Here is a 20,446-nt window from a genome sequence, read left to right on the forward strand (position 1 = left end):
ACCTGCGGGGGCGCGGGAGCCATGCGAGCAACGCACGGCTCCCTGCTGCGGCCGGGCCGGCTGGGGGGTGGCCGGGAGCCGGCTGGGGGCCGTAATCAGGCACGCGAGGCGGGTGCCCACCGCACAGGACGCTCCAAGGACCGTGGGGCAGCCAGTCCGCACAGGGTGGCCCAGGGCTGCGCAGGGAGAGAGTACCCAGAGAGGACACTCGTTCGGGGACACTGAGGCAGAGGAGTTGCTACAGAGGACCCAGGCCTCCTGGCCAGGTGGGCCAGCGCACGGAGCTGCCGAGCAGTCGGTGGCAGTGTGCGGGGCGCGTGGGGAGAGGGTGCAGCAGGACCTAGGCGGACGGTCGGCAGGTAGCAGCGGCGAGGGACGTGCCCACCCTCTCCCCACCCCAACAGGGCTCCCTGCCCGGCTGCCCGCCCACCTCCACTGTTTGCCGCAGGCTATGTCCCCAGGGCTTGAGATCACAGCAGAAGCGTGCAGCCCTGAGCCCATCATCCCCATTCCAGAAAGGCTGCTTCCGCAGACGCCGCTGGGGCTATTTTGGGAAACTAGGGTCTAAACCCAGCTTGGCGTGGAAGGTCACGGCCACCCCAGCAGGGCGCGTGCGCTGAGAGCCCTCTGCGCTCCAGGGACTTGGGCCAGCCCCACTCCAAGCAGAGGGGCTGCATCTGGGGCACAGGATGGGTGGTCCGTTAGCCAACACAGACCCCGGTGCAGGCCTGGGTGCCGGAAGGGCCCAGGACTGCAACAGAAAGGTGCTGCCGGCGCCACAGAGAACTCACGAGGGCCAGGACGGAGAAGAGATGCGACTCAGGGAACGGAAGGACCATGGGGGAGGGGGAGGAATGAGAGGAGGTGCCCTTCCTGACCCACAGCGGACGGAATCAAGGGCAAGCTGTCACCGCCATTCACTCTGAGGGCGGCTATGCATAGGGTGACCTGAGAGAGCAACTGCAGGCAGGGAAAAGCAAGAGGACGGCCCAGGTGGGATAGAGGGTCAGAGTGGACCACACTTAGCCTGAGAATCCCTCCCGTGCGTTCTAAGTGAGCTCTGTCTCAGAACCTGTGCCCAGTGCACCTGGGCCTGCGTCCCATCTCCACGGGCTCCAACGCTGCGCTCCTCTGAGCACTGCCCCTGATCCCCGCCCAGGGGTACAAGTCTCACGGTCAGGGTCTGGAAAGGACCTCTGAGCTCTGAATCCTCGGTCGGCCGTGCCCAAGCCCAACTCAGAGATCCCCTGAAAGCCACTGTCCGAGGGAAGGGTCTTCTCAGAGCATCCCTGGGGGCCGCAGCAAGGGTGTCCCGAGTCAGTGGGCCGCGGTGGTGCTCTAGAGGTCAGACTCGCTTACCAGCCGCAGCTCTCGGCTCCGCTGAGGGGGGGGGACGTCTGCCACTTCCCTGCTGCAGCCATGGGCCCCCCTTTCTTGCTGCTCGTCCTCCTGTGGGGGAGGGAGGAGAGGTCAAGGAGTCTGTGCTTAGAGAGGCCTGTGTGCACGGACCCCCTTACCCCAGGTTCCTGCGGCTTCTGGGCCCACCAGCTTGGTCCTGCTTTGTGGCCCGAGGGTGAAAGCAGCTTCTGGGGGCGGCCCGCGAGGGCCTCTGGCCCAGCTCACCCCCTTGCCCCTGCTCACCTGCCTCCACTCTCTGGTCCATCCATACTTTGGTCCCGGGCCCTGACAGAAGCCCGGGGCTGGGGGCTTCCTCCTAATGCTCCCGCCTCCCCACTGCCCGTGGCCCACCCGGGACACCGACACTTCTGGGCCCCCAACCCTCTCTTGTTCCAGCCTTGACATGCGTTGTTGTCAGGGCCTGGAAGCAGAGCCTTCCTCCCTAGGCCAGGCGGCTGACCCCTAAGTTTGTTTCCCTTGGGACAACTCCCTTGGCACAAGTTGGGTTGCGCCTCCCCCACGGCACAGGTACGGCACCGGTGTGACCCTGTGCCTGCGTGCCCACCACCTTCTGGTGGTGGGGTGTCTCCGAGCATTTGGGGAAGGAGTGAACGCAACTGAGAGCAACCCTAGCAACCGAGAAGACAGGATCATGTGGCAGGAGGAACAAGGAGGAGGGTGACCAGAGATGGGCAGGAACAGGATTCCGGCATGGATTGGGGAGGGAGAAGCCTTGGGCAGGGCACTTAGCTTGGACAATGGTTGACCGCAGGGCAGGCTCCAAGTGGGATCTGATGGGGAACTGGGGTTCTGAGCAAGGATCGGAAGTGTGTGGGGACTAAGGACTTCCTGGGGGGCAGTGTGTGCTCAGGGGCCGCCGTCCACGTGGAGTAATGCTAGCAGCGACCCTGCTGAGAGAAGGACTCTCAGCGAGCGTGTGGGGTCCTGTGCCTCGCCGCGGCGCCGCGGGGGAAGGATCCTGGTGTGCTGCGGGATCCGTGAATGTGGGCTTCCCTGCTGGGGTGTGGGGTTGCGGTGTGAGCGCTTCCCACGTGCATGCGGGGTCTCCTGTGTGCGCGCTCGGTGCTGTGCATGGAGGGTCTCCTAAGTGTGCAGGGGTCCCTGCGGTGTCCCAAGTACATGGGGCGGGCGGCCCAGGTAGGTGCAGGGTCCTCCGTAGGCGGACGGGGTCGGCGCGTAAGGAGGCAAGTGCGCGTGGCCTCCCTCGTGGTGCCGGACGCCCTGCAGAGTCTTGTGGGCGTGCCTGTGGGGTCCGACCTACGCGGGGCGGTGGGGGGCACCGTCCTGGGACGGAACTGGGGTGTGGGAAGGGCCCTCGTGCGCGCAGGTGAGCGGGGGTCTGTGCGCGCGGTGTCTCCGTGTGCCAGCGGGGTCCCAGGAACCGGTGAGTACTGTGTGCGGAGGGCGGGGGGTCCTCCGTGAGGGCGTCGGGTTGGGGGGTGCCCGCTGTGGCGCGGGACCCCCGGTGCTCGCGGGGTCCCCAGGCCCGGGGCCGCCCCCGGCTCGGCGCCGCCCCCGCGGCCTCACCTGCCTCACCTGCCTCACCTGCCGCCCCCGCTCGCCGGCGAGAGGCCCCGCCCCCTCCGTCGGGCTGGCGGTTTCCTAGCGACTGAGCCGGAACTTCCGAGTCACCTCGACTTCCGGGGCGAGGGTCAGGGGTCAGGCATAGGGGCCTCGAGCTCCGGCGAGCGGACGGGCGCCGGGGGCGGCGGGGGGGCGGCGGGGGGCGGGCGGCGGGGCGGCGGCGGCGGGGGCCGGGGCGCGGCGGGGGCCGGGGGGCGCCGGGGCGCGGGCGGCGGCGGAATGCGGGCGCGCCGCGGGTGGGGCCGCCCCGCCCCCAGGTGCTGCCCGGGCAGGCCGGCGGCGGGAGCGGCGGGCGGGGCGGGGGCGGGCGCGTGAATCAGGCCGCGCGGCGGGCGGGCCGCGACGGGGAGTGGCTGCCGGACCGACCGGACCGCGAGGCCGCTGGGCGGCGGTCGGCTCCTGCTGCCCTTGTCCCGAGACCCCCGCGCACCTGGCCAGGTAGGGGCCCCCTCCCCGGGCTCGAGCGGGGCGGGGCGCGCCGGAGGGGGTGAGGGGAGGCCGCGGCCGGGCCCCCGGGGGTGGGGCGGGGACGGCGCGCGCGGCGCCCCTTCGCGCGGCCTCACCTTGGCGGCGCTCCCCACCCCCCCCCCCGCCGCCCTCACCTGGGCCGGGGCCGCGCGGCCGAGCGCCGGGCCGGGGGGCGGTCGCCGGGGCCGCGTGTGCCGGCGTGGACGCGAGCGCCCTCGCACGACGCCGGCCCGGCACGAGCCAAGTGGGAAGGGGCCCCGGGCCCCCGGCCCCGAGGCCAGCCCGCCCGGGCCGTCCTTACTGGCTCCCGCCCTCGCGGCCGAGCTGGAGCTTGGGGAGGGGGCTGGGCCTGGCCTGGACCCCTCCCCGAGGGGGTCCCGCCCCGGCCTCCTTGGACCGGGGGTGGCCGGGAGGCCGACGCGCAGTCTGGTGTCTTGCGTGAAGTGCCGGGAGAGCGGAAGGCCCCGGTTCCCTCGCGCCCACGTCCCGGAACTGGGGCGAGTGGATGGGACACTGGGCCCCTGCAGCGGCCGGCTCCTTGCGTGCACTGAGCCCTTTTGGCCCTGCGGGGCACACCCCGAAGACTAGCGTCCCAGCGGGCCGGATCCCACCCCCAGCCCCAGGCTTGCGCAGACTTCTGCGGGGAACCAGCGCTCCCGCCCGTACCTAGGGCACGCTCACGGCGCCTCGTGCTCCTTCCAGTCCCCGAGAAAACCCACCTCCTACCCAGGTGGGAAGGCCCTAGTTAGGGGCCCTGGAGGATTTGTCTGCCTTGTGCCTTGTGTCCGGGGTCAGAGGTCAGTAGCAAAGGAGCTGATTCCTGCTGAGTCATCGGCGGGGTGGGATGGGTGTCCCTCCCTCTCTCCCTTCGGGCAGGCGTTCCGTAGGCAGATGTGTGAGGAGGCACGCTGTTGGGGCCCTGTCAGGGGCTGGAGAGGGGCCGCTGCCCAGTCCACAGTTTGAGGGTGTGCATGGTGAAAGGAAGAAAGGCAGTGGGCTCAGGGCTGTTGCTGTGTGAGGCCACGCAGGGCCCCCTGGCGTGGGCACGCAGCAGGGCACCCCCTTCCTGATGAGTCCCTGGTTCCTGCTACCAGTCCAAGGCGCCTGCTACCGTGGTTCCTGGGCGCCTTGGCACTGCCCTCCTCCCCATGGCTGCCAGCCTGGACCCTTTCTGTTGACTCCCCTTCCCAGTGGTATATGGAGCACAGGATCCCTTCTGTGTTCCCCCAGCTTGGGAAGGGCTCTCTGAAATGTAGGGAGCACGATCGGCCCCCAAGCCCTGCCTGGTCCAACAAGACCCCACGGAATTCCAGAGTCTTCCCGCCCCCCACCCTCTGTCGGGTCCTGTGGGAGGCCCCACTACAAGCAGACTTGCACCTGGTACCCTGGTGCATTCCACCCCTGAGACCAGTACGGGCGTCTCTCCTGTAGCTGCGTGGAGTGATGAGGGACGGCAGACTGGTTTCCTGCAGACCCTCTCCCGGGTAGCACGTCCCACCCCCGCTGCACGTCCAGTTGGCCTGTCAGTCCCCAGGGAGAGTGGACAGGGAAGGTGCCTCAGGTCATCACGCACAACAGTCTTGACCCCGACTCCGTCCAGTTCCCAGCTGCCTCTGAGCACCCAGTGACCCCGGCCGGTCAGCAGTACCCAGCCAGCCGCTCCTGCGGACCGAGACACACTGCGGTCTGGCAGGACCGGCATCCAGGAGCCCGGGAGCTGGGCAGGATCTGAATCCCGCTCAGTCCTGGCCCCAAGCAGTGGCGGGGGTTGGGGGGGCCGGGCCTGGGGCTCTCCTTCCAGGGTAGGAGGAGGACTGTTATCCGGGCAGTTCAGGGATTGGAGGTTGATGACCCCTGGGGGTTCAGAAGAAGCTCCCCCTCCCCCCAGTGGCCTTCCAGAGCTCATGGCCACTTTTCTCAGCCCAGGCCCCCTCGCAGGCCCTCGGGAGGCAGGTGTACTGGAGTGGACCAGGTGGCGTTTAGGTGTCCTCATGAAGCGGGGACAAGGGGAAAGGCACATGTGGAGCCCGGGATGAGCCTGCTGGCCACAGCCGAGGGTTCAGGCTTCATCCAGAGCCCGGGGCGGGGGGGCGGGCAGCAGCGCCTGACCAGAGACGGAAGACCACCCCCGGCACGCAGCGCTGGGCTGAGCCGTGGTGGACTCCAAGCTTCCGCAGTGAGAGGAGGCTGTGGCCCGGATCTGCCGGGGGCGTGGTTCTGGGAGTTTTATCGAAGGTGGCACCGGTGGCTGGAAACGGGGAGGGATGGGCCAAAGAGAAGGGAGTGGTCCTAGTGGACAGGGACAAAGGGCAGGGGTCAGTTTGGAGGGCCGTGAAATGTGCGAATAGGTTGTGGGGTTAGGAGTATGTGACCCCACAGGACAGGTGCGGGTGTGAGAGGACTGCAGACTGAATGCTGGGCCCTGGGACAGAAGTGGTGACGGGTTTTGTCAGGTGAGCTCAGGTTGGGCCAGGCATGGTGGCAGGTCAACCCTGACAGCCGCATTTTACAGTGGGGGTGATGGGCCATCGGGGCACGGTGACCGGCCCTGGGGCCCCACTCACCCCCTGTACTGTGGACACAGACACACAGGTGGGGGCCACCTGGCTTGTCAGCACACACTGTAGTTCAGGGCCTATGAAAATGCATCCATGCCCAAATGAGAAGAAAAAAGCAAATATAATAAAGAATTCGGTCTGGATTATATTTTCTTTATACCAACAACCGGAGCGTATCGGGTTGTTCTTTTTTGTAACGGAGGCACAGATAAGTGCCCGGGTCACGGGCCATCCAGGAACCCTGAGTGGGGGCTTTGTGCAGCCAGAAGCCCCACCTGGAAACCAGGGAGCAGGCACTCCTGTGGTTCCGGTGAGAGGAGCCCCCCCCCCAAAGAGTAACATGAGACGGGGCCAGGGCACCTGTACCTGGGCCCCTCACTGGCCTCCCCCCAGCTAGGGGACATCCTGGGGCCCAGGGGTGCCCAGAAGGCCTCCACGCGTGGCCTGCACTCCACAGCCCACTCAAGGTCACGGACAGCCCTTGCTATGATGTGTGTCCACACATGCCAGGGTCAGGGGGAGCAGCCCCAGTTCCGCTGCCCCAGTAATGTGTCTCCCTGCCCCTTCCCCAGGCCCCTGGCCTCGACATGGCCCGTCGCTCCCAGAGCTCCTCGCAGGGGGACAACCCGCTGGCTCCTGGGTACCTGCCACCCCACTACAAAGAGTACTACCGCCTGGCGCTGGATGCCCTGGCCGAGGGGGGGCCCGAGGCCTACAGCCGCTTCCTGGCGTCCGAGGGGGCACCTGCCTTCCTGTGCCCGGAGGAGCTGGAGCACGTGAGCCGCCACCTGCGGCCCCCTCAGCATGTTGCCCGCGAGCCCCCTGAAGGCAGCCCCCCCAGTGTGGACATGGATGGCTCCTCGGGCACCTACTGGCCCATGAACTCAGACCAGGCAGTGCCTGAGCTCGACCTAGGCTGGCCCCTGACCTTCGGCTTCCAGGGCACTGAGGTCACCACACTGGTGCAGCCACCCCCGCCGGACAGCCCCAGCATCAAGGACGAGGCGCGAAGGATGATTCGCTCTGCCCAGCAGGTGTGCCTTTGCGGGCTGGGTGGTCAGTGGGGGGAGCTGCCTAAGCTGGACCCCGGAGCCTGAGTAGGAGTGTGAGGGGGGGCGAGCCCCACCCCGCCGGCTGGCCGCGCCCCTCCAGCCCTCTTCCTGGGTCCGGTGTTTGGTTGTTGCACACTGTGGTTCTGCCTGCCCTCCTACGTGGCCGGTGCCCAGAAACTCAAAGGCTCTGGGACGGCTGAGCCCCCTTCCTGGTCTGGACTTGGGGTTCAGAGAATTCTCTCTAGTAGAACCTTTGACCCAGGCTCGGCCCTACCAAACGGGAACCAGACACGGGAGCTGCAGGCAGCGGGTCCGGAAGCCGGAGGCCCCAGACTGCCCTGTGCACCCCGGAGCACAGTCTCCTCCCGGGGCCAGAGAGCCAGGGCATGGGTGGTGCCTTCTGGGGCGGGTTGTGCGGCTTCATTTGCCTTGTCCCTTCCCCAACAGGAGGGAGGCTCTGTGCCTGCCTAGGGCTCCATCGTGGGCCACCTGGCTGCCAGCAGCCCCACACCCCCTCTGGTAGGCGTTCTCCTGACTCCCCTTCCCTGGCGGGGCCCAGCTGTCCCCGGGAGGGGCCGGAGGGTGATCTGCAGTGTCTGGGTGAACCGGACGCCCGACCAGGCGGGCAGGAATGGCGAGAGAATGGTGGGGACAGCAGAGGGGTCTGTCCTCTGTCCCTGACCCGCCCCCCCGCAGGTTGTGGCCGTGGTGATGGACATGTTCACGGACGTGGACCTGCTCGGTGAAGTGCTGGAGGCGGCGGCGCGCCGCGTCCCCGTCTACATCCTCCTGGACGAGATGAACGCGCAGCACTTCCTAGACATGGCCGACAAGTGCCGCGTCAACCTGCACCACGTGGACGTGAGTGACCCGGGGCGGGGGGGTGGAGGGAGGTGGAGGGCGCCTCCGCAGAGACCTAATGCCTCTCCTCCCACCCCCCAGTTCCTGCGCGTGCGCACTGTGGCCGGCCCCACCTACTACTGCCGCACCGGGAAGTCCTTCAAGGGCCACGTGAAGGAGAAGTTCCTGCTGGTGGATTGTGCCGTGGTGATGAGTGGGAGCTACAGGTGCGCCCAGCCCGCAAGCCCGACACCTCCCCACCTAAGGGCCACCTCTGCCCGAGCCCTGGTCCAGCAGCCCCTGACACGGTGCCCCCCCCGCGCCCCGGGTCCTTGCAGACCGGACACCACAACCGCAGGCGGCCTTTAGCCCCACTCCCCCCCGCCCCCCCCCGCTCGGCCCGCCCCCTCTGGCGCTGGCCCCGCCCCTCTCCTTGACTCCGATCTCGACCCCCGCCCCACCCGCAGCTTCATGTGGTCCTTCGAGAAGATCCACCGGAGCCTGGCGCACGTGTTCCAGGGCGAGCTGGTTTCCAGCTTCGATGAGGAGTTCCGCATCCTGTTCGCACAGTCTGAGCCTCTGGTGCCCTCGGCCGGGGCGCTAGCCCGCATGGACGCTTACGCGCTGGCTCCGTACGCGGGAGCCGGGCCCCTGATGGGCGGCCAGGTGACCGGGGCGCCGACCCCCTTCTCCTTCCCCAGACGAGCACACCTCCTGTTCCCACCGCCTCGGGAAGAGGGCCTGGGTTTCCCGTCCTTCCTCGACCCCGACCGCCACTTCTTGTCGTCCTTCCGCCGGGAGGAGCCAGCGCGGACGCCGGGGGCAGCCCTGGAGCCGCACGCGGGGCTGCGGCCGCTGTCGCGGCGGCTGGACGCCGAGGCGGGACTCGGGGGCGAGCTCGCGGGCCCCCGGGGCTTCTTCCAGGCCCGGCACCTGGAGATGGACACCTTCAAGCGGCACAGCTACGCGGCCGCCGACGGCGCGGGCGCGGTGGAGAACTTCGCGGCCGCGCGGCAGGTGTCACGGCAGACGTTCCTCAGCCACGGTGACGACTTCCGCTTCCAGACCAGTCACTTCCACCGTGACCAGCTCTACCAGCAGCATTACCAGTGGGATCCGCAGCAGGCGCCGGCGCGCCCGCAGGGCCTGTTTGAGAAGCTGCGCGCTGGCCGCCCGGGCTTTGCCGAGCACGAAGACTTCGCGCTAGGGCCCGGGCCACGCTTCCCCGAGCTCGGCCCCGACGGACACCAGCGGCTGGACTACGTGCCGTCCAGCGCGTCACGCGAGGTGCGCCACGGCTCAGACCCCGCCTCGGGGCCCGGGCCCCGCGGCCTGGAACCCAGCGAGGCCCCACGCCCCAACCTGGGCCAGCGGTTCCCGTGCCAGGCGGTGGCGAGGCTGGGCCCGGACGCCGCGCCAGACGCAGAGCAGGAGCGCAGGGGCGGGCCCGAGGGGCGGGCGGGGCTGCGGCACTGGCGCCTGGCGTCCTACCTGAGCGGTTGCCACGGCGAGGACGCCGGCGAAGAGGGCCTGCCGGCGCCCATGGAGGCTGAGGCCTATGAAGACGACGTTCTGGTGTCCGGGGGCCGAGTGGCCCCCGGGGACCTGCTCCCTTCAGCCTCCCGTGCACCCTTCCCGGCCAAGGGCCTGGTGCCCTGCTCCGGCGGCGGCCGTGGCGACAGCCCAGAGCGCGAGGGCCTGGAGGAGGCAGGTGTGGCCAAGCAGGACTCCTTCCGCTCCCGCCTGAACCCGCTGATCCAGCGCAGCTCGCGCCTGCGCTCCTCCCTGATCTTCAGCGCTTCGCAGGCCGAGGGCGCCGCTGGGGCCGTGGCGGCCACCACCGAGAAGGCGCAGCTGCTGCACAAGGAGCAGGCGGTCAGCGAGATGCTGGGCCCCGGTGGCGAGGCCGTGCGCTCTGCCACTTCCACCAAGGTGGCCGAGCTCCTGGAGAAATACAAGGGCCCGGCGCGCGATGCCGGAGGAGCGGGGGCCCCAGTCACAGTCGCCAGCCACAGCAAGGCTGTTGTGTCCCAGGCGTGGCGGGAGGAGGCGGTGGCGGCGGGCGGGGCGGGAGGCGAGCGCCGCAGCCTGGAGAGCCGCCTGCTGGACCTGCGCGACTCCTTCGCACAGCGGCTGCACCAGGAGGCGGAGAGGCAGCCGGGAGCCGCCGCGCTTACCGCCGCCCAGCTGCTAGACACGCTGGGCCGGAGCGGCGCCGACCGGCTGCCCTCTCGCTTTCTGTCCGCCCAGGGCCGCTCTGCCTCCCCACAAGGGCGGGTCAGCCCCCCGCTGGAGGGGCACGGGCCGCGCCAGGCACCTCACCCTGAGCCAAGAGGGAGCCCCACCTCTGCTTACCCTGAGCCAAAAGGGAGCCCCACCTCGGCCTATCCCGAGCGCAGGGGTAGCCCGGTCCCCCCTGTACCGGAGCGCAGGGGCAGCCCCGTCCCCGCTGTGCCCGAGCGCAGGGGCAGCCCCGTCCCCGCTGTACCGGAGCGCAGGGGCAGCCCCGTCCCTGCCGTGCCCGAGCGCAGGGGCAGTCCCGTCCCCGCTGTACCGGAGCGCAGGAGCAGCCTGACCCTTACCTTCTCCGAGGAGTCTCCGAAGACTGGGACCGCGGAGGAGACGGCTGGCGGCCCCATGGAAGTCCTGCGCAAGGGCTCCCTGCGTCTCCGCCAGCTGCTGAGCCCCAGGGGTGAGCGGCGCACGGAGGAAGAGGGCGGCTTCCCAGCGCCGCAGGAGAACGGGCAGCCCGAGAGCCCCCGGCGGCCGTCGCTGGGCAGGGCGGATAGCACGGAGGCGGCCACTGGAGACGAGCGGGGCCCGCGGGCGCGCATGGCCTCCGCCACGGCCAACGCCTTGTACAGCAGCAACCTGCGGGATGACACAAAAGCCATTCTGGAGCAGATCAGCGCCCACGGCCAGAAACACCGCGGGGTCCCCGCGGCGGCCCCGGGCCTGGCTCACAGCAGTCCTGAGCTGGGCCGCTCCCCAGCTGCTGGCGGCCTGGCTCCGGACATGTCCGACAAGGACAAATGCTCTGCTATCTTCCGCTCGGACAGCCTGGGGACCCAAGGTAGGCTGAGCCGTACCCTGCCGGCCAGCGCGGAGGACCGCGACCGGCTGCTGCGCCGCATGGAGAGCATGCGCAAGGAGAAGCGCGTCTACAGCCGGTTTGAGGTCTTCTGCAAAAAGGAAGAGGCCGGAGCCCCAGGGGCGGGGGAAGGCGCAGCGGAGGACGACACCAGGGACAGCAAGGTGGGCAAGTTCATGCCCAGGATCCTGGGTACTTTCAAAAAGAAGTGAGCCTCCTGGTCCCCCAGCCCGCGACCCGGCGCCCGCCTCACTGTCCCCCACCAGGCGGGGCGCTTTCCCGAGGACGCCGTGTGGAAGCCGCGGTGGGCAGCGCGGCTGCACCCGGAGCTCGCCCCGCCGCTGCGCTGCCCTGGCCCCTCCCCCACGCCACGCCCCAGTCCTCCAGCCCCGCCTCCGCCGCTGGGCCCCAACCGCCCCCTTCCTAGCATCCCCGTCCGCCATCTCCGGGCTTCAGGGCTCCTCCAGACCTGCGCTCACCTCAGGGCCCGATCTTTTCGTGCCTTAGGTCCCCACCTTTCCGGGGGCCCATCTTCTTGTGCCTCAGTCCCCCATCTTTGGGGGCCCCACGTCTCAGGGCTTCCGTGTCTCAGGACTCCCCTCCGCTCACTGCCTCCCTGCCCGGCTGCTCCGCCACTGCTGCCGCTTTCCCGCGCGCGGGCAGCCCAGCCTCTCTCCTGGGCTGGCGTCTCCCCCTGCACCCCTCGCGGCTCCAGACTCGCTTCCTGCCCCGCTTGCACTCCTCCTCCCGGCCTCCCTCTCTGCCTCCTGGCACCCTTCTCAGTGGCCATTCACGGCGGGGGGGGTGGGCAGAGCTGGTTCGGGCAGCTTGTGATGGGGGTGGGATAGACCCAGACCCAAAGGGGGTCGTCTCAGGAAGCACGGTCCAGGGGGTTGCAGATGGGGGAGGGCCCAGGGGACTCCTGAGAGACTGCCCTGCCAGAACCGAGGCCGACCTGGCGGCTCTTCCTGCGGGGCCCCAGCCTCCGGCAAGGGCTGAAGGGCTGAGAGCGGCCGCGTTTGTGACACCCGGAAGCCAGGTCTGGATGGAGGCTTGTACTTGATCGGGTGAGGGCAGGGGTCCGTGCGGTGGGCAGGACCGCTTCACGTGCCCTGTTCTGGATCCTTCCTTCTTTGTCACCAACCTGCAAGATGGAAGTTTCCCCACCTCCCATTCCTGCATCTCTTTAACCTCTGGACAGTGACTTTGATTTGGAATAAGACATTTTGACACCAAATGCTTAGGAAGCGCCCCACTGTAAGTGCCAGCATTGGGAAATTAGTATTTCTGCAATCTTTTTTTTGTTTTTTGTTTTTTTTTAAGAATAAGAAATGGGGGGAAAAAAGAAGAAGAAGAAGAAATGGCAGTCACTCATCCTGGGGAAGGATTTAAGGAACAAGGCTGCTGAGCCGAGGTGGCAGTTCTGACTCCAGGCCCCTGGAGAAGGGCGGTGGGGGCTGGGGGACACTTAGGGTCAGGTGGAGGAGGTCACCGAGGAGCCAGATGCTCTCGAGTGCCTCTCGGCCTAGAGGCACTCGCTGACCCGTTTGCTTTCGCATGTCTTGGCGCAGCCCCTGTCTGTCCTCCACGTCGTGCTGAATAACACATGTCAAATGTGACTCTGCACATCTTGGTGTTAACAATAAAACACAACAACACATTCCTAAATACAGATACCCCCCAGTTAATACATGGCAAATGTTAGTCTTGGGAACTCACATTTTCTTCTGGATGGCACCACCCCTGCGGGGAGCACTAGAGACTCCCCGCCCCCACCCCCCTGCACACCTGTACTGCCATCACCTGTAGCCACATCTGACCCAGGAGACTCTCCATCTCCGCGAGCTCCCAGGACCTGCTCCCCTGCACAGGCAAACTGCTTTAGTCCGATACTCCCACTCCCAGTTCTGCCAGCCCTCTATATAGGCACACCCCGCTGGGGGCTCCTGGTCACCAAGCCCCTCCGGCCACCAGTGCCCAGGTGTCCAGATCCCTCAGCCACTCTGCACCCCCCCCCCGCCCCCGTCGCAGGGCTGGGCTCCCTGGGACCCCACCTGCTCCTCTCTGGGCTATGGGGTTCCTTCCCTCCCCCTCATCCATCACCTGGGGGCTATGCCTCAGGCTCTCGGAACTCAGCCGACTCCCCCTTCATCCCCCCCAGCCACCGGTCTTCCAACTGGCTCACCTCCAGGCCAGGACCGGGCCATCTACTGTCACTTCCTCTTTGGGCTCCCTCCCAAGGCCTCGCCTGCTTTCCCCACCACTCGCAGCCGCCTGGTCTGGGTGCATCCTCTGCCCGGCTCTCGCCGTCCCTCCCACCTGCGCCTCTAGCAGCCGCCGGCAGCTTTCACAGGTGCGCAGAGCTCCTGCTCCTGGCAGCCCAGCCCCCAACACAGCACAGCCCACATCCTGTAGACCGTGAGCTCTGGCCGGGGCCGGCTGTTGGGAAATGGCCTGTGTTCCAGCGCCTGCCCAAGGTCAGGTGTGGTGCAAGGCTCACCTGGGACCACGAGACAGATGCTCCCGGGGCCCCTCCGATCTCTTCAGCTCCCACCCTCCTGGACCCACCCCCTACCAGGACAAACCAGCTGCCAGTCATTGTTGGTGGCCGAGAGCACAACGATCACAGTCAGGGGCTGGACCCTGGGGCACTGCCCTATCCTCTCTTCCACTTTTACTCTGCCTCAGACTTGCAAATGCTGTCACGTGATGGTTTGCACTGAGGTGGCAGGTGCACAAGTCCCTACCCACGCACCCCCAGCAACCTGGAGCCAGCCTTGTCCCTCTGATGGTGCTCTGGCGCCAGGCAGGCCCCAGACCATTTGTGGAGAGAGGATGGGAAGCTGGCCCTGAGGAGCCCCCTAGGCCAGTCATTGGCGGTGTGAGCCTCCAGGGAGAGCACTGGGCAGACAGGAGCCACACACGGGCAGCAGGTGTCCTCGCAGCTTCTCATGGGCTCTGTACGAGACACGGGGGTCCTCTGAACGGGGTGGGCTCCAGGGCAGGGGTGGTGCGACCTCGGAGGGAGTCCCCACTGAGAACAGAAGATAGGCAGGCAGGCTGGGGAGGGACAAGAATTTATTGGAGGACGGGACTGGGGGCGGGTGGGAACCTCCTCCACCCCGCGGGAGAGGCCTGGACAAGGCCCCTGGATCCCAGAATGTGGCCAGGCAAAAAGGCGGGCCGGTAAAAGCGGGGGAGAGCATGGGGGACTTGGGGGTAAACCTGGGGCTGGGAGAGGGGCAGGGGACGGGGCAAGGGGCACGGGCCGAGCAGAAGAGCCGGGCTGCAGGCCGGTGGGGCGGCTTAGGCGCGGGGCCCCGGGAGCAGCGGCAGGCGGCCCAGTGCCGAGCGGCAGACGGTACCGTACGCTTGAGAGTAGCCCCCGAGCGCAGCCCTTGCGGCGCCCTGGGCCCCCTGCGAGCCCGAGGCGCTGAACATCCTCCGGCCGGGCCGGGGCTCGGGGCGGCCGTCCGCCGGAAGCCCGCGAGGGACCTGCACACGGTCCAGGGGCGGTGTGACGGGCGGGACCAGAGGGAGGGGAGGGCCCCGACCCGGGCGAACCCCGCGGCCGAGGGGGCGGGAAGGACGGCGGGGGAGCTCACCCGCCGCGAGGCGCTCGCGCGCGGCTCTCGGCCCGGGTTCCAGTCGCTCCGGAGCAGGGCCTGGATAGCCACCTGGGCGGCGGCCTGCCTGGCCAGGGAGGGCGCCGCCCCCTTGCCGCTGGGCTTCACCTGGGAAGGGGCGCGCCACCGGGTCACCGCCCGGCCCTCAGAAGGGATTGAGAGGGACCCTCCCGGGCCGACCTACCCACGAGGGTGCCGAGGGGGCCTCCGGCGTCGCCCCAGCGGGCCTCTCCCCTCTCCCGGGACCTCGTGGGGGCGGAGGCTGGAGCCGGGGGGCCGAGTTCTGCCGCGGAGGGCTCTTGGCTCCGCAGGCAACGTCTGTGGGGTCGGAAGATCAACCCCCGGGGTTACTCTGGCGCAGCGGACGCTCGGCGGCTCCACCCGGAAGGGGCAGGGCCCGCGCCCGGTGCGGGGAGGCCGTCGGAGATCACACACCCGGCGCGGGCCGCTGAGCCGGGCCGCTCTGAGGTCTGCGTCCGGGGTTCCGCGTGGGCGAGCCCGGGGCGGGCGGAGGGGCGGCGCTGGGTCCGAGCAGGTGCGCCTGGGGCGGGGGGGCGCCGGGCTCTGCGCCCGGGGGTGTGCCCCCCACGCCCTTCTCTCTGGGGACCCGGCTGTTGGCCCTGCGCTCCAGGATCATCTGCGGAGAGGGAGGGGCGCTCAGGGGTGCACCGCGCGGGTGTAGAGGGTCCGGGGGTCCCTGAGGCAAGGGAGGGGCTCGAGGGTGAGCGCGGATGGGGGACGGCGGTGGTCGCCGCCACAGCACCTGATAGATGCGGCTGCGATACTCGGAGGCTGAGAGCTGAACTCCTTCGAGCACCGGGAGCCGCACAGCCGAATCCAGGGTCCACTCACGGGCCGGGCAGCGGAACCTGCGGTGAGCCAGCGAGGCGGGCGTGGCGGAAGCGGGCCTCTCCGGTCTCTCCAACCCGGCGCAGATCCGCCACCCAACATCCAGCCCCAGCAAGGGAGGAGCTGGCCCGCGGCACCCCGCCCTCGGCACCCCGCCCGCCCCGCCCCTACCTCTGCACGTAGGGGTGCTGCAGCGCCTGGGCTGCGCTAAGCCGCTTGTCCGGGGCAAATACCAGGAGGCCCCTGAGGAGATCCAAGGCCTCCGGGGGTGTGTCTGGCGGCAGGAGGGTGTCCAGCGGCTGCCGTGGCCTGCGGGCACCGGCTACTGTCCCCTCTCCAGGTGCGGGCTGCTCCCACACCCATATCTGTGGCAGCTCCGGTTCCGACCCTGACCCTCCGCCCAGCACCCCTTAAACGACCTGGTGCCTCTCCGTCCCCATGCAACACCCTCAGGCAGTCTGGCAAGGAGCGAGACCCCTGCCCGCCTCGCCTTCAGTCCCCTCCTCTCCAAGCCCTGCTGTGTTCCTGTGGGCCTCCCCACGCCTCTGGCCATGCTGGGGGACGCTGAAGGTTCCTCATTATTAGTGTGACCAAGTTGCTGGGTGTGGGACCACCATCAGAAGCCCAGGGCCCAGGTCTCGGCTGGAGGGCTGGCCCACAAGTTGGCAGGAAGAGTGCCAGAGCCAGGCTCCTAAGCATCCCCACTCACCAGGCCCGTAGGCAGGGCAGGATCGAGGCACTGTAGCTTGAGCCAAGAGCCAGGAGGTCTGCAGATGGGTGGACGGAAGACGGTGTGTGACTGGGAGGGCCTGGTCCAGTGGGACCACTCGGAGGCCGGGGGCCAGTGGTCTCTTCCTGCCCTGGGGAACGCCTGTCTTTCCAGGCTTGAGCTGTCTGGCAGGACTGTGGGCTGGAATGCCTAGATTCGTGCTACGTGTGCCTGCCCTTGCAGTTTTCTCCTCCCACTCCTGCACACGCACTCCACATCTGGGCATTCCCTCCTCCATGGAAGGGCCCCTTCCCCCTCCACCCGGGAAAGCAGAGACTCAGGGGAAGACAATAGGGCTCCCCCCACCCGGTTCTCCCCCTCTCTTTTGCCCTGCCCCCCACTGCTCCCCGGGGAAGAGGAAGGACTCCCTAGACGGCCCGACCCCCACTGCTATCCTCCACCACCTCTCCCCCACCCTCTGCTGCCCCGCTCCCGGCACAGCTGCTGGACCTGCTCCCGCCAGCCCCAGCTCTTGTCCTGCCCCAGCTGGACCCTTTATGGGCACTGCTTGGCCCTCAGGGACCTGTAGCTCCTCCCCAGGCGCACCACGTGTAGGTCCTGCCCTTTCCGGTCTTCCCGAGGCTCTGGACCCTTCCCCTCCCTTTCATCCCCAGCCTCCTCGACACCAGTCCTGGCCTGTCCCGTGCTGTCCCCTACAGCTCTGTGTGCTGACCCTCAGAGTCCCTGATGCCCCGCAGGGCCCTGCACACACTCACCCTCCTTGGACGGCGGTGGGATGGTCTCCAGGATGAGCTCCAGCTGGTGCAGCGTGGACGTGCCTGGGAACAGGGGTCTTCCCCGAAGCATCTCCCCCAGGATGCAGCCCAGACTCCACATGTCCACCCCGGGGGTGTACCTGGGGCAGGAAGGGGTACACGCATGGTGAGGGGACCCTGGAGGCAGAAGTGGAGGGAGGAGGAGACACAATCAAGGGGGCAGGGTCTGGGGCACTGGAAGGGAGCCGGTGAGGGCACATGTGGGGGCCCAAGAAGGCCTGGGGGGCCCTGGCTGAGTGAGAGGCTACGGAGGTGCTGCAGCGGACGGTGAGGGTAGGAGTGGGGGGGGTGATGCTCTTACCAGCTGGAGGACAGCAGCACCTCGGGAGCCCGGTACCAGCGCGTGGCCACGTAATCTGTCAGGGCCTGGCCCTCAGGCCCCTCAGGGAGGCCACCGAGGGAGCGGGCGAGACCAAAGTCGCAGAGCTTCACCAGGCAGCTGGAGTCCAGGAGAATGTTGGACGGCTGCACGGGAGGAGGCGGGCTGAGCGCTGTCAGGGGTGGGTGCACACGGTGTGGGGGACGGGGCCCACGGATGGAGCACAGGGGGGCACCTTCTGGTCCCGGTGGATGACATGTCCCGAGTGGATGAACTTGGTGGCCCGCAGGAGCTGGTAGATGATGTAGCGTTTGTGGGCGTCCTTCAGCAGCCCGCCCTTACAGAGGACGGCGTTCAGGTCCGTGTCTAGGGGAGCATGCGGGTCAGCCCGGGGGCCTGGGAAGAGGGCACAGGTCTGCCCCCCTCTGGACCCCTCCCGTGGCCGCAGCCCCCAGGTCCCACTGGCCTCCCTTGCAGCCCCGTCCCTGACCCTCTCCCGGGCACACACGCATAGTGGTTCCGGCCAGCGTCTCAGGCCTGTTGGCTGCCTTGGTTGGTGTAGCAATAAAAGCCTGTGGGATTATGTTTAATACTTTATTTCCTGTCGCTTTGTTTTATAAAATAGGAAGAAAAAGGAAAATACAGCTGCAAGTGGGGGAGGAAGTGGGAGCAGAGGCTCGAGGTGGCCACTGCCAGGACCCGGCACGGACGCTCACCCGTGCTTTGTCCTCAGGCACCATGGAACTGTCCCAGCTGGCCACTGTGGTGGCCTGGGCAGCAGAGGGACATAAAAAGGGGGACAGGCCCCGGAGGGCCCAGCACCAGGGCTGAGCAAGGCCGCACTCACCCATAGACTCAAACACGAGGTAAATGTCCCTGTCATTCTCCGCCCGGATCACATCCAGGAGGCGGATGATGTTGGGATGGTCCCCAAGTTCCTAAGGAGAGAGCCAGGGGCTGTGTGCTTTGAGGGGTGAGGGTCTGTGCTTCCCCCCTCGTTTGGAGCAGCTGCACCTGGGGAGGAGGTCAGATGGCCCTGGCCGCTTACCTGGAGCAGCGTGATTTCCCGGAACGTTCTCTGGAATGAGACAGAAATATGAGTGTGGGTTTGGATCTTGGAAGGCTCCATAGGGACTGATGCTCATCGTGCAAACCACTGGACCACAGGGTCACCGAGCAGATGGTGCTCTGAGCAGTGACAGAGACCCGCTGTGACAGAGCTACCAGGCACCAAGCAGCAGGGCACCACCCCCACACCCCCGCCCTTGTCCCTCTCACTCCTCTTCTCCACTCATTACCTGGGCATCCGTCTTATCTCTAAAGGCATCGAAGATTTTCTTGATAGCCACGACCTCACCAGTCCTCCTATCCACTGCCTTCCACACGATGCCATAGGCCTGCAAGAAAGCCGGTCAGCTTGCTGGGTGTAGAGCCAGCCTCCTGCCTCCTCCCCTGCTCACCAGACTGCTCCTCCTGCCTGCTCTGGCTCCTGGGAGGGAATGAGGGTGTGGGGAAGGGCTGTGGCTCTGGGCGAGGAGGTCCCTGCAGCGGCGGGCTGCTCAGCCTGCTGCCCGGGACCCTGGCATCTTCCAGAGGAGGGTGACAGGAAGCAAGACCCCAGAAAGAAATAAGGTCACAGATGGGAGATTGTGGGTGGGAGAGGAAACCTGTTCTGGGCCCGTTTACCCTCTTTCACATCCCCCCTCCAGCCTATCAGCAAATCCTACTGGCTCCACACTCAGAATTCGTCAGAATCCGACTACTTGCTACCATCTCTGCTGCCGCGTCTGGTCTGAGCCTCTTGACTCTCCCACATCTCCTGTCTGGATCAGTACACTAACCTCTTAACTAGCCTCCTTAGCCTGCAGCACTGTCCATCCTCTACAGACCAGACAGGGTAACTTGTGGCACCAAAGGCTGCTACCACCCTCTATGTCATGCTCAGCAGAAGCCCTTGCAGTTTCCCAAAGGCTCAGGTGATCAGAGCCCTCCCCCTAGTCACTCCTATCCAGGTTGTACCAACTCTGCTCTTTCCCCACAACCAGTAGGTCCTTGCCACAGGGCCTTTGCACTTACTGTCTGCACTGTTTGGAACATTGTTTCTTTCCTCCTGCATTACACACCCAGTCACCCACCTTCACATACACTCTTATTTTTTTTAAGATTTTAATTATTTATTTGACAGAGAGACAGAGATCACAAGTAGGTGGAGAGGCAGGCAGAGAGAGAGGGGGAAGCAGGCTCCTCGCCGAGCAGAGAGCCCAATGCGGGGCTCGATCCCAGGACCCTGAGATCGTGACCTGAGCCGAAGGCAGAGGCTTAACCCACTGAGCCACCCAGGCGTCCCTCACATACACTCTCATACACAATCCCACATGCTCTCACACCCAATCACAAATACACGTTTGCTCACACAAGGTTCTGGCTCTCACTCCATGCCCGTCTACCCACTCAGCCCCCTCCTGGGCCAGGCTTGGGACCCACCCATTGCCCTCAGCGCCTGGAACGGTGGGCCCAGTCTCCTTGGAGTGTTCTGTGGGCACCAGAAGTGGCAGCTGGGAGCAGGGGACGCTCGGTGGGGCCTGGGGAGGGGATCTGTCCAGGGTCCCACCGGCCTGAGACCACTGTGGGCCCCCTGGGAGTAGGCGCCGTTAGAACCCCGTTACAGGAAGCTGAGGCCCGAGGGGCTCGGTGGCTCGCCCAAGGCCACCCTCCAGTAGGTGGAGAGAACTGGCAGTGAGCCCAGGACCCCCGGCAGTGTCGGAGAGAACAGACCTCCCACGGGACCTGCCCCCGCCCCGCAGGTGGCCGGGCTCACCCCCTTCCCCAGCCGCCGCTTGAGCAGGTACCGCTGGGCTACGTGGTGGTCCACCTCCGCCGCGCACATGCCGTCGGGGGGCGCCGGGAGGCCTCCGGACGCCCGCGGGGCTGGAACTGTTGAATCCGGTTGCCTCGGAGACCGCCCCCCCTTGCGCCTGCGCCGCGCCGGGGTGGGGCGGGCTGTGCGGCCCAGGCCCCACCCGGCGCCCCGCCCCCCACCCGGCGCCCCGCCCCAGCGCCCCGCCCACCCGGCGCCTAGCCCCGCCCCCGGCCCC

General features: G+C 67.4%; 3 protein-coding genes across 5 annotated transcripts in view; 1 reads left to right on the plus strand and 2 right to left on the minus strand.

The window, feature by feature from the left end:
* IQANK1 (IQ motif and ankyrin repeat containing 1) overlaps nt 1-6,433 on the minus strand; it is a gene marked incomplete at its 5' end in the record, with an annotated part of 26,605 nt that extends 20,172 nt beyond the window's left edge. The window contains 4 exons of the mRNA XM_080800179.1: nt 1,360-1,449; nt 4,138-4,193; nt 5,581-5,760; nt 6,396-6,433. Coding sequence (XP_080656305.1) covers nt 1,360-1,449; nt 4,138-4,193; nt 5,581-5,760; nt 6,396-6,433 — 364 coding nt within the window. The remainder of the gene's footprint in view (nt 1-1,359; nt 1,450-4,137; nt 4,194-5,580; nt 5,761-6,395) is intronic.
* On the plus strand, nt 3,256-12,702 carry FAM83H (family with sequence similarity 83 member H). Of its 3 annotated transcripts, none has more exons than XM_080800251.1 (5): nt 3,256-3,441; nt 6,602-7,063; nt 7,778-7,942; nt 8,024-8,148; nt 8,389-12,702. In XM_080800251.1, exons 2-5 carry the CDS (start codon nt 6,617-6,619, stop codon nt 11,222-11,224), a joined length of 3,573 nt encoding a protein of 1,190 aa, XP_080656377.1. In that variant the 5' UTR covers nt 3,256-3,441; nt 6,602-6,616; the 3' UTR covers nt 11,225-12,702. The 3 variants fall into 3 exon arrangements, with proteins under 3 accessions (XP_080656377.1, XP_080656376.1, XP_080656378.1); XM_080800250.1 differs by lacking the exon at nt 3,256-3,441 and adding an exon at nt 3,640-5,924; XM_080800252.1 differs by lacking the exon at nt 3,256-3,441 and adding an exon at nt 3,640-4,268.
* A 1,616-nt stretch (nt 12,703-14,318) lies between these two features.
* MAPK15 (mitogen-activated protein kinase 15) lies at nt 14,319-20,238 on the minus strand (the record flags this gene model as incomplete). The annotated part of the gene is given in 15 exon segments (XM_080802175.1): nt 14,319-14,507; nt 14,618-14,746; nt 14,823-14,956; nt 15,074-15,275; nt 15,402-15,507; nt 15,659-15,812; nt 15,815-15,837; nt 16,197-16,254; nt 16,973-17,112; nt 17,334-17,497; nt 17,587-17,717; nt 18,199-18,289; nt 18,400-18,429; nt 18,650-18,748; nt 20,170-20,238. Coding segments are annotated over 15 exon segments (1,719 nt in total).
* Between the last annotated feature and the right edge of the window lie 208 nt (nt 20,239-20,446).

The sequence above is a fragment of the Martes martes genome (assembly GCF_963455335.1).
Source record: "Martes martes genome assembly, chromosome: 4".
Lineage (NCBI taxonomy): Eukaryota > Metazoa > Chordata > Mammalia > Carnivora > Mustelidae > Martes > Martes martes.

Coding starts and splice junctions, on each gene's coding strand:
- FAM83H (XM_080800251.1), top strand. CDS start 6,617: ATGGCCCGTCGCTCCCAGAGCTCCTCGCAGGGGGACAACCCGCTGGCT. Junction 7,064..7,777: donor TGATTCGCTCTGCCCAGCAG/GTGTGCCTTTGC, acceptor GCCCCCCCGCAG/GTTGTGGCCGTGGTGATGGA. Junction 8,149..8,388: donor GTGATGAGTGGGAGCTACAG/GTGCGCCCAGCC, acceptor CCCCACCCGCAG/CTTCATGTGGTCCTTCGAGA.